This window comes from Solanum stenotomum, chromosome 3, assembly GCF_019186545.1.
Source record: "Solanum stenotomum isolate F172 chromosome 3, ASM1918654v1, whole genome shotgun sequence".
Lineage (NCBI taxonomy): Eukaryota > Viridiplantae > Streptophyta > Magnoliopsida > Solanales > Solanaceae > Solanum > Solanum stenotomum.
The window spans coordinates 14,174,770-14,186,889 of NC_064284.1; the positions used below are offsets into that span (position 1 = coordinate 14,174,770).

A 12,120-nucleotide genomic window follows, 5' to 3' on the forward strand; every position below is an offset into this window, starting at 1 on the left:
GTTAAACGAATAGTTCAAAATTCTCATTTAAAATTTACGAGAAGGTTCTTTTATGAAAGAAATAGGTTTATTGCCCAAAACGTCCTAACAGATCGTTACAAAGAGTCTTTATTGTAAATATTTCTCTATTAATATAATATTTAATTATTTGTAATAAATTAAATCTTTTTCAATAAAATAACTAATTAAAATAAGAAAGAAAAGCCAAAAAATAATAGAAATAGACGTAGAAAGATGCCATGTCACATTGTCTATGATTCACTATAGATATATAGATATAGATTGGTCCAAATTAAAAGTCACGCTTGACAGGAAAGCCTGATCAAACAAGTAGCTTCCACATAACGTAGCCATCTTCAACTCTCCTTCTTCCTTGGAGAGTTTCTATAATTCCTTGTTCATTTTCGTCTGCCTTTCAAACAATAAACGGCGAAAAAATGGCGTTTTCAGATATAGAATCTTTAATCCCAAGTTATCTTTACAGTACAACATCAGTTAATTCTTCAAAGAATTTCAGTACTACTTTGGACAATCATCATGGCAATATGGATCAGAAGAATTTCTTGATTGCAGCACCAAAGGAGGGTTCAGGTTATAAGGTAGAAATGTACACACCGGCGTTTTACGCAGCCAGCACGATCGGGGGCAGTCTAAGCTGTTGTCTTACACACACGGCTGTTACCCCTCTTGATCTTATCAAGTGCAACATGCAGGTATACATATATTAGGGATACTATAGCAGAGGATACATTTTGCTATTTTCTAACTTTTTGAGTATTACTAATTAACCTTGACGCTTAATATGTCACGTGCATATCAAGTTAAGTTGACCTACAACAACAAATAGAAGTGCTAAATGCTAGGTAATTTGTTATTACCACTTGAATCGCAAAGTTAGTGTCGATTTATTTTTTATTACTGTGGTTGTACATAACTTCAACTCTTAATTATAATAAAAGATAACGATCATGAAAAGACGATGCTTAGACTTGCATAAAATTGTTCATTTTAGACTGGATTTTGTGTGTTTCTTTTAATCCAGCCATAATCAATCAATCCTCTATTAATTTTAAAAAGCTAGAATCTTTCTATTGACTGATGTTTCACGTCTCTTCCATTCTGTTCTTTGTTAGCTGATTTGAAATCCGAAAGAGAAAATCAAAATGAACAAAAAAAACGTCAAATTTCCAGAATAGATTGGATTAGTGATGGATTTAATGTTTTCATGATTGAAATGTTTGATTTATCAGATTGATCCTGCAAAGTTCAAGAGTATTTCCTCTGGTTTCGGAATTTTACTTAAGGAGCAAGGCATTAGAGGATTATTTAGGGGTTGGGCACCTACTTTCCTTGGTTACGGTGCACAAGGAGCATGCAAATACGGATTCTATGAATATTTCAAGAAGTACTACTCAGATCTTGCTGGCGCGGAGAATGCTGTCAAATACAAAACTTTGATTTACCTTGCTGGTTCTGCTTCTGCTGAAGTTATTGCTGATGTTGCTCTCTGCCCATTTGAGGCTGTCAAAGTTCGTGTTCAAACTCAGCCTGGATTTGCTAGAGGCTTGTCTGATGGACTTCCCAAATTTATCAAGGCTGAAGGAGCTGCAGGGTAATGCCTAGTTTATGTTGAACAAATTTGTTGTTGTTAATGTGAGGGGTTTTCTTATGTGCTGACGAAAATTTGGAATTTGAATTTTTGTGTTACAGGCTTTACAAGGGGATTGTACCTCTATGGGGACGACAAATTCCATGTAAGCTTACATATTTCCTCTGATTTTTCATTTGATACTCTGTTTTACTACTAAACTTGGAAACCTTTCTAAAGGTATCATTCAGATTCTGTACTTCCTCAGTTTCATTTTACATGACAGTATTTATAAGTTCTCAAAGAATTTGTGCTCATAAACATATCATGACATTTTTATGGCTAGAAGATCATGTCATTAAGTGTTAAATGAGAAGTTCAGCGTTGAAGTTTTTCCAAATATGTAAAAGTTTCATTCTTTTTTGGAACAAATTAAATAGGAGTGTCACATAATGAGTGTAACTTTTATTCACCCAACTGCTTGAGATCTGTTTAATTACTCTTTTCTTGATTGTTATTGCTGTGGAAAAATGAACACTGGCTAGATTGACCGAATTTCACTTTGGTTACTTTACAGACACCATGATGAAGTTTGCATCGTTTGAAACCATAGTGGAACAACTCTATAAACATGCCATTCCAACACCAAAAGACCAATGCAGCAATACTACACAGCTTGGTGTGAGTTTTGCTGGTGGATATTTGGCTGGTATTCTTTGTGCTGTTGTGTCACACCCTGCTGATAACCTAGTTTCTTTCCTCAACAATGCCAAGGGGGCAACTGTTGGCGATGTGAGTAAACAGTGAACTGTGTCCTCTGTTCTAATATTCGGTTTCATTCTTAAGTCTGAACAATGGATTTGTTCATATTTTGCCCTTTTTGTAGGCTGTGAATAAGCTAGGAGTATGGGGTCTCTGTACTCGTGGTCTTCCCCTTCGTATATTCATGATTGGAACACTCACTGGAGCTCAATGGGGAATCTATGATTCTTTCAAAGTTTTTTTTGGCCTGTAAGTGTCTTCTTCTTTAGCTTTTATTTACCATCAAGCAAGCAACAGATACTCTTGTAGTATACTTAAAATATCTTGAACTGGTGCTTATGTACCTCACTTTGCAGGCCAACCACCGGTGGTGCTCCTCCTCCAGCTCAGAAATGAAGAACACGTTGATGATTGCACGTAAGAGATAGAAGGGAACTGGAAATTCTTTCAATTCAAAGTTTTGACATTTGATATATGGTAGTATTAGTTTTAGAGGATGTATCATCCTCGGCATTATTGGGTTTCAAGAATTACTGTCTGTAAATTCACGTTTTCTGGATTTACAATTTGTCAAATTCATAATGAGAGCATGTTGCTTCTCCACTTTATGGTTCTCATGTTATGAGAGAATATTTCTTTTCTCAATTCAATATAAAATTTGTAACAAACACCAGCAAATACATGATGACAGTATACACAATATTTTATCAAAGCTAATAGTACAACTGTTTTTATTGGAACAAGCTACACCTATCAATTTTCCTGCAACTGCTACTACATTCTATTGGAAAATACACGTGACTACAGCGCTAATAAAATTTAGGTATCATCCTCGCCAGTATTTAATGGATATATGGTATCGAAGACTATCCTGGCAAAGACATGTCGGACTTCCTGTAGGCTACCTGAAGCTAACAACTCATAGTCTATCTTGCTACCTTGCTTGGCTACAAATCCCTTCTCCCTTCCCATTCTAACGCATTGGCAAACCTTGCACGCCTTTAAATACAGTGCTAATGGAATAAATACCTGCAAAAGGATGAACAAGAAAGAGATTAACCTGCCTCTTTTCTTTGGCACACGAGTATCAACTTTCTTTTGTCCTATGCCACAGTATGACAATATAAAACGAGAATGAAACCAAAGGCCAAATGACTAAGAGAGGAAAGAAATGATTTGTCACGAAGAATAGCAAGAACCAAAAATGAAAGAGTACAAGGGAAATCAGCTTACTAGGTCTGAGTACGGTGCTTTAGGGTAGTTGGCCATTGCTCGTGAGACACTATACTCATCTGTCATATTAGTCAGTGCCCTTTGAACTGAAGTTGCCAGTTCCACAACTTCCTCTTTTAAAGCTGCCAAGTCCAGATCCCGTGACTCCAACTCATGAAAGCTTCCATCATGTTGTGCAGAAATCCGTTTGGCTATACTTAAAGCTTCTGACAAATCACCTCCATTATGAACACCGAGGCTAAATGCAGCAACCACCAAAGGGTCCCTTGGTTGATCTGAGAGTGCTTTATGGAAAGCCAAAATTGTGACCCTAGAACATATAGAATTCAGATAAGCTTGGCTAATTGATCAAACAAGGAAAATAGCTTCCTAGAATTTTAATGCATTTTGAGTTTAAGAAAAGAAATTTGCATCTACATTTTGGGAACAAACTGAGAAAATTGTGTTCTTAAACCTTTTTTGACAAGTTAACAGAAGACAAGTCAGTTACACTTGAGCTAATGCATGAAACATACACCCTTCACATTCTTTTAAAATTATTAATTCTTTGGCGAGTAATCATGAATGACAGAATATATGCAACACATCTAGACTAGGTAGACTTCAATTGCAATAATGCAGACTGCAGCTCCAATCAATTGAAATTTATAGGTATATAAGATGCAGCTCCAAACATACAACAGAATCTGTCATTATGAGACCATGAAATGCGCCAAATTTCTCTTGTAATAGAATTGTTCACCTGCATGTTTCCATTTACAACGACATCAACTATGCCTTAAACCAAAGTTGGGTGCGGCTATATGAATCCTCACTAACCATGTTTCTCCATTTAAATTTATCTCAGGCCAACATATAAAGTAAATGAAAAATAAAAAAAATACTAGAAGTTCTCTCTATTTTCTATTGGCATAAGAATCTCTTAAAAGGCTAAATGACTCCTGGAAAGCAGGACTTAAAGTAAACGTACTAACATGACTAAAACATATTGACAAAAAAATATCTGTACTTGCATGTTTTCAGTACTTGCCAATAAGATTATTCACTTGCATTTATCTGACTCAGAGATCTATTGAAAGTATTACACTGGGAACCAGAGGAAAAGTCATTCTATCATATGTGGAACATTTGCACACCTGGACCTGTAATAAGCCCAAGTCAAACTGACTGAGAATGCACAAGAGATGTATCTGCTCTTTAAATCAGCTGAAAACTTGTCAATTTACATATTACTTTCTTTTTTTTCTTCTAAATAGAGCATTCACTTCTGTCAAAGTTACTACCTAGGGGTACATAGATTCTTTTGAGGCTGTCAACATATTACAATCTTACATACATACAAACATATTTGATTTTTCCTTGAATTTCCCATTTTTATAAGGTATTTTCAACAGTCCTTTATACACATATATGTATGAATTTTGCTGTTTGGTTTCCCTTTTCTATCTAGTATCTTCAACAGTTCTTTAACCATCTTTTTAGAGGAAAGGTTCTGGTCCCTGATGCAGAAGAATTATCAAGCGGAAGTAGGAATAATACTGCACAATCCAGTGAATATCCCATGACATTGAAATTGAAACTGATTCATAGAATGACTTACAAAACCATCTTACTTGCTCAGCCTGTTTAGAGAATCTTACCATAAGCTACTGTGGCATGGCCTATCGGGGGCCACTAATTTATCGAGGTTGGAAAATAAAGACTGCAAAGAAAAGCAGAAACAAGTTAATCATAATAGTTTTGACTTCTCACTCATCAAACCAAAACCAAATAACATAGGTTCAAGAAATGAGATATGCAAAATTGCTGACATGTCAAAACTTGCATATGGAAACTAAAGGAGGAAAGATATTATTTTCATGGTGATAAAATAGTCCATCAACAAAAAGATGAGGAACCAGAACAAATCTGCATCTATGTTGGTAATAGATTGTTTGCACAAATAGGATGTCAGGGAAACCATGATTCTCTTCATTGTGTAGTATAGGCCATCTAAAGTAAAAGAGAAGTATAAAATAAGCAGGATGACATGTATACTAAGAACACACATGCACCTCACTTGGTATTATTTTCTTAAGAAATAACAAAACAATGTTATCTTTATGGCACATTTTGTGAAACAACTCAACCATGAAAAACTCTTTGCTAAATATATTAAAGTTGTTGCTTCTTCACTCAGTTCTGATCTTAAACTTGCTATTTGCATTTACAAGAGCTTTGATTGTCATATGAGATCTACAACCTTAAGATTAACCATTAGATCAACACCAAGTTAATAGCAAACCGACAAAAAAACCATAGTTGTTTCTTCTCTCCGTTTGGCTTTATACGAGAATTTGATTATCTCATCATTGAATTAACAATGAATGAACTTATGGTCCAAAGTCTACCACATCAAGGCATTACCCACATTTAAAGCCACAAATGCAGTTAAATAAATCAGTTATGACTGAGCAAAATAATTTAAAAACCACCATGGTTTCCATCATCTAAAGGCCAATAGGTACTACTTTTTTAAGGGTAGAAAATTTTCGCCCCTAAAGTACCTTACAGAGGGCAGGAGTCTATGGTGGACGCAAAAAGAAGAAAACAAACATCTTGCATCAGAGCAAGATTTCTACAAAAAAAATTACCAAAAGCAAGTTAGACCTCTTATCACGTCTTCTAAAACCATGGCGGATGAAATATGCTGCCTGCAAATTAAGCTATATTAGAAATGTAATTTAAATGACCATAGGGTGAAACAGAATTCAGAATATATTAACCTGAATTGGTAGAAGTATATCCAGAAGACCAAATTTCCACAATAATCTCAGTGAAGCCTCAGCAGAGCCATAGGCCAACATGTAATTCATTTCCATGAGGAGCCTTCCCTGAAAAAGCCGAGTGAAACATTTGAAATAGTTTTAGTGCTTTGACCTATCAAAAAATAGCTCTAGTGCTTTCTTGTTACTTAACCAACATAAATATACACATACACATTAAATACATACACATAGAGACAGAGAGAAATAGATGTTCTCCATGTACCCTATCAAGCCTCAGGACTGAAGATGATAAATTTTTAATAGAAAGAGCTGTCTCCCTTCCAAATCGAAATCCTAGTCTGGCAGCAATTCTAATTGCACGAAGGATTCGAGCTGCAAAGGTAAAAATATATTCATGTTACACAACAAATATAAGATAGAAGATCACAATAGAGCAAAGAAGTTGATTTAGAAGAAAAGAAAAAGTGTTGTCAATTCAAGCACTCTTGTGTATAGTTATATAGAGAGAGAACAATTAAACAAAAAGCCAATAGAGGCCCAAATAGATATAGAGGACTTAACTGATTATCATTTTAAGAGTCGAACTTCATTTAAGGAAACAGAAAATGAAAGGGAACTCACCACAATCCTCTATAAATGAGAAACTAGCAGGACCGATTGTTTGTACCTGTAGCACAAGTGATCAAATCAAATGTGGTGGAATGGAGAGGATTATGGTAACAAACTAACAATTACACCTCATTAAAGATAATATGCACACTTTAGCTTTCCTGATATCATCCACTCCTCCCATGTAATCATAGATGAGTTTTGAATAAGGGTCAAACATCAACCTGAGCAAAACCAAAGAGGATATTTTTAACATGAGTAGACAATTGTAAATTTCAGAAGTTTTTAGATAAACTTTAGAAGCCTACTGAAACATCTCCAACCCATAAACTACTTATAGGAAACCAAAAAAAAATAAAATCAGTACAGCACAGAATCAATGAATATGGTTGGCCAATCTGGGACATTGATAAACACAAAGTCAAGAAGGAGTTAGGATCAAATATGCAACCCGTTTATTGTAAAATCTCTACGTAAACAATTTCTCCATCGAAAGTGGTCCTTCTCATCACAGTCAACTGGCTTCTCAAAAGATAAACCCAAGTTCCTCACAGGCCTTATTCCTGAGGTGTGAAAGCTTGAAACCTAATTAATAAACATAAGATGCACCTCATAAGCAAATAATATGAATTTGGAGCACGCAAAATGATCTTTGCACCTATGGTGGGAAAAAGTGATAAGGATCACGGCAAACCTCCACAACTTCATCATCAACATGCACATGGCAGATCGGGAATCGCCTTCCAACTATCTCACAATGTGAAAATGTTCTCCGCACCTGCAATTACAATGATGATGATAATAAGGCCATTCAGATCACATGTATATTTGTATTCAAAATCTTAGTTAGCAAAGAAGAAATTTATGTACACAAAGTACCCAAATCTAGAGAAACACACAAAGGTACAGTCAATTTGGCACACAGGGAAGATCATGAGAAAACATGAATCATGCTATATAATGACATATTAATGAAATAAAGCGCTGAACTGAGAAATAAAATTAACACTTTCTCCAGCAAGACTTGGACCTCATCACATTACACTGAAGAGTCGAAGTCTAGTGACTTATACAAGATAAGATATCTGATCAACATGCCTCTACTAGATCCACAACAGCTACACAAAGCTTCAGACACTATAATAGCATGTGATGTGCCAATTCCATGCCGAAAGAAAAAGAAAGGTCAGCTAATACTTTTAATTGGTATAAATTCACATAGTACATAATGTGGCGAGATGTTACAATCCCACGTTAGAATAGAAAAAAGGTTTAGGTAATAAAATTAAAGCCTTCAAAGTGTCTCTAATTCGTAATATACCTAAGACAATTTTCCAAAAAAATTCCAACATAGAACCATAGAGGTAACTTCATGTTAAACAAGGCAATGCATTCAGACTTTTTTTTTGAGATAAGGGTAACTGTGTATTCACAAAAGTCTCATCATCAAATGATGATGAGCATAGGTCACTTACAATGTCATCAGAGCATAACAAAACCTACCCCTAGGGAGATTACAAATTACCTATGAAATCAACAAAAAGTTCTATATCCCCCCTCATATCCTGTTTACACCAAAAGTATAAAAGACTAAGTGTCCGTTTGGATTGACTTAAAAAAAGTAACTTTTAAAAAGTAACTTTTTAAAGTGCTGGAACTTATTTTTAAAATAAGTAGTTATGTGTTTGGATAAAAGTGCTGCAGTTGAAAAAAAAGTTGTTGATGTGTTTGGCAAATAAGTGCTGGTAAACACTTTTTTTTTTATCAAAATGTCTGAAATACCCTTTAAGCTGTTAACATGATAAAAAGTTGATTAATTTAAGGTTTTTATACTTAAAAAAAATTAAAACAAAATTAATTTATGTTTTACATCCATAAGTAATAATATTTTTCTATCATTCACATATTTCTTTACCACCTTATAAGAGGAATATAAATTCATATTTTAGTAATAATAATAATAATAATAATAATAATAATAATAATAATAATAATAATTCAATATGGGCAATTTGGAAATTGTATAAAAGAATTAAGGGCAAAAAGGTAATATACTTGGTCAACATAAAAGGGCTTTTAAGTTAAAAAAAAAAAAGCTCCCCTCCCCTAGCTTTTAGCTTTTGGCTTAAAATAAGTCATTTTTGACTTAAAATAAGTCACTTTAATAATTGCCAAACACTCTAATAAGCCATTTGACCAGCTTAAAAGCCCATCCAAACAGGCTCTAAGGCTATTCATCCTTATCTTCTCGATGTTGTTACTCTTGTCCTCAAAACATCTAGAATTCATTTTTTTCCATAGAGTCCACCAAATGCAAGCTGGTATTAACTCCCACCAGTCTTTAGTAGAATGTCTTCTTCCTATTTCCTTCCAGCTGTCTAGCATACCCTTAGTGGTCTGTGGAGTTGCCCAGCATACACCAAGGATGCAAAAAAACATGTTCCATAGGTTGGTAGCTACCTTGCAGTGGAGGAACAAATGTCCATTGACTTCAGCGACTTGTATGTATAAATCCCTCCAATTGCTGAGCTAAGGTTTCACTTCGAGTGACAGAAGGGAAGGAATGGTTCCAGAGATAATAGTAAACAAATTAATTAAATAAACTACATAACATGTATCAGATTCACGACTAAGAAGAGAGGACAACACATAATAGGAAGGGACGCTGAAGTTGTTGAGGTAGATTTTTAGCCATTTAACTCCTCCTATGTTTCTATGAAAAGGTTATTATTTCAACCCTGGAAACTGACAGAAAGCAGTCATGATATCTGCAATGTAACTAATCTACTATGGCATCTCATTGAAGATGATCTTCAAACATCATCTAGCATGACCTGAAACATATGCGGAAGACAACCAGTATACAGTTCGGACCCAAGACTAACCTCTTTAAGTTCAGCTGTAGTTATAATGTCAAAATCTTTTGGTGTTCGTTTTAAAATAAGATCCCGAACACAGCCCCCCACAAGGTAAACTTCAAATCCTACATGATAGATGGAAAGAAATTTCTCAGGTTATCAGAATTCAGAAAAGACATTGAACTGGTGATACAGGAAAAGAGAATACTCACAGCCCCATACCACTAAAGCATTAGATAACAATTTATCATGTAAATAGAAAAACTTCACCAAAAAATCAATATCTAATAGTTATCCATCATCAGCTGCACGTGATACCACGATAGCTATCCATTAAGTTCAATATATTCAATACTAGCTCTAGATGATTGGGCTAAGAACCATCTTAAGAGAATTGAAAGACCAAGAAGCAATTACATATATCCAGACATGGAATATTACATCAATTTTTTGTTAAGAAAATGTTACATCAAGTATTTGGTAGCTGTCTTCAGGTAAACTTTAGGTCTCAGTATTGCAGTTACTCTCTGCTTTTTATTGCTCCACAGCTGCTCCGGGATTTGTTCATCAAGTAATTACTGTAAAGGAGTTTGGAAATTTGGATCTTCAAACAAGTTTTTTTGTCAAAGAATATAGAGACATTTCCTTTGGGGACGAATAGAAAATTCCCCATTTTGGTGTGTAGGTAGTGGATTTATTTTACGGTAAGTGGGGGTTCCACTCCTGCAAAGTTAGGCATCTCTCATCAATAACTAGGCTATGAAAAAGGGTCAGATACTTCAACTACAGGAGCAACCAGTTGGTTGACCCAACTCTGACCTAGCGTCACTCATTCCCTAGATCAGAAGGGATGCATAGGCTAGATGTCAGAAGATCCATTTCTTATTTTCTTTTTTTGAGAATTAGATGATCCATTTCTACACACGGTAAATCAGGAAACAGGGAAGTTTTTAATAAAAAATGGAAATCAATCACATCACATATGACACCTAAAGCAGATCATAAGAAATGAACATTAGAAGAAGCCACGTACCAAATGACAGATCCCACATACATTGCATTTCTCTTATAAGAAGCATGGACCTCTGGTCTATGTTCCTCGGACTCTCCAAATGTTGCTGCACCCATGTTGGATCCTCATAAAATACACTACTTATGGAGGATCAAACACACATCTGACAAAATATTGAAGAGTCCGAGCAACATAGCCTAGGGTACGTGACCATAAATAAGGAATAAATAATAACGCCCTTAAGAAACAAAGCTTAAACTCTCTTCACCACAAAACTATTACATGGGAAAGGAAAGTTAGCTGATGCTGGCAGCTGGCTAATCAAATAGATGTCAGGTACTCATAAAAGAATTAACTATATTATCAAGGATGAAGTTAATGTTTGCTTTTGCTCTTTGCATTGATGTTGATAGCAGCAAAGGACAAAGCAGAGTAGCATGAACACTGGAGACTAGTCTCATTCATTAAGCTTTCCCAATAGCTAACAAGGCAATTGATTTCCATTGCTAAAACAAGTACTGCAAACTTCTACAGTTATTACAACTTAATAATCCAAACAAACATAAGGTAAAACATAAAATCAGCAAATTATAATCAACTGTGAATTACAGTACCTTTACTTTTGAGACCATTAAGAACAACTCTAGTAGGCCTTGCGATCATCGAACTGCTAATTCCTAGTTCCTTGGAATTGAACCTCTTCCATTCCGCTGGTTCTGGAACGCCACTACGATTTTATCACTTTTTTCCCCAGCAATAATGAAAAATTTAGTAAAACAGAAATTCTCGAAATTCACCAACCTTTGCCACTGTCGATCTCTTCAATAGCTTCAATTGCTGCGGAACAGCTCATAAATACCTAAAAAACAGTTGCAGAGTCTTTCAATTATATTCCAATTCTATAACAGAAAAATGAATAATCCATGTGTCTCTTCATGTACAATACAAGAACAAAGGAGGCACCTTTCGCATGCTCTGAGACAGAGGAAAATGCGGACGACAAGAAAATGCGAAACCAGTGGAAATGGCCATGGTTCTAAGCTAAGCTTCTGCAACAATGTACACTGAGGTTTTGATAGGGTTTTTGGTCAGAGAAGAAGAGGTGAAGACTCTGGACTCGGGTTAGGCTTGGTACTAATTCGAAGAAATTGGGCTTTGCTGATATTCATAACTGGGCCGCGCTAAGATGTCTCGGTCCAATTTAGTTTTTCTATGGGCCCCAAATACATATGGATTGGCACTTTATGGGGCCCAAGTCTCTCATACCAGGCCAGCAAGCCCATTAACATT

At 35.3% G+C, this 12,120-nt stretch overlaps 2 protein-coding genes across 2 annotated transcripts; one reads left to right on the forward strand and one right to left on the reverse strand.

Moving 5' to 3' along the window:
* The first annotated feature begins 405 nt into the window (after window positions 1-405).
* On the forward strand, window positions 406-2,977 carry LOC125858095 (mitochondrial phosphate carrier protein 3, mitochondrial-like). Its single transcript, XM_049537776.1, has 6 exons — window positions 406-713; window positions 1,251-1,612; window positions 1,711-1,754; window positions 2,166-2,380; window positions 2,475-2,599; window positions 2,707-2,977. Exons 1-6 carry the CDS (start codon window positions 438-440, stop codon window positions 2,744-2,746), a joined length of 1,062 nt encoding a protein of 353 aa, XP_049393733.1. The 5' UTR covers window positions 406-437; the 3' UTR covers window positions 2,747-2,977.
* Window positions 2,978-2,990: 13 nt separating this feature from the next.
* Window positions 2,991-11,927, reverse strand: LOC125858089 (uncharacterized). The gene is made up of 14 exons (XM_049537770.1): window positions 11,794-11,927; window positions 11,632-11,689; window positions 11,445-11,546; window positions 9,846-9,943; window positions 7,655-7,738; window positions 7,412-7,545; window positions 7,112-7,184; window positions 6,973-7,018; window positions 6,614-6,723; window positions 6,349-6,456; window positions 6,217-6,276; window positions 5,224-5,285; window positions 3,584-3,893; window positions 2,991-3,379 (listed from the first exon to the last, which is right to left on the reverse strand). Exons 1-14 carry the CDS (start codon window positions 11,860-11,862, stop codon window positions 3,170-3,172), a joined length of 1,524 nt encoding a protein of 507 aa, XP_049393727.1. The 5' UTR covers window positions 11,863-11,927; the 3' UTR covers window positions 2,991-3,169.
* Between the last annotated feature and the right edge of the window lie 193 nt (window positions 11,928-12,120).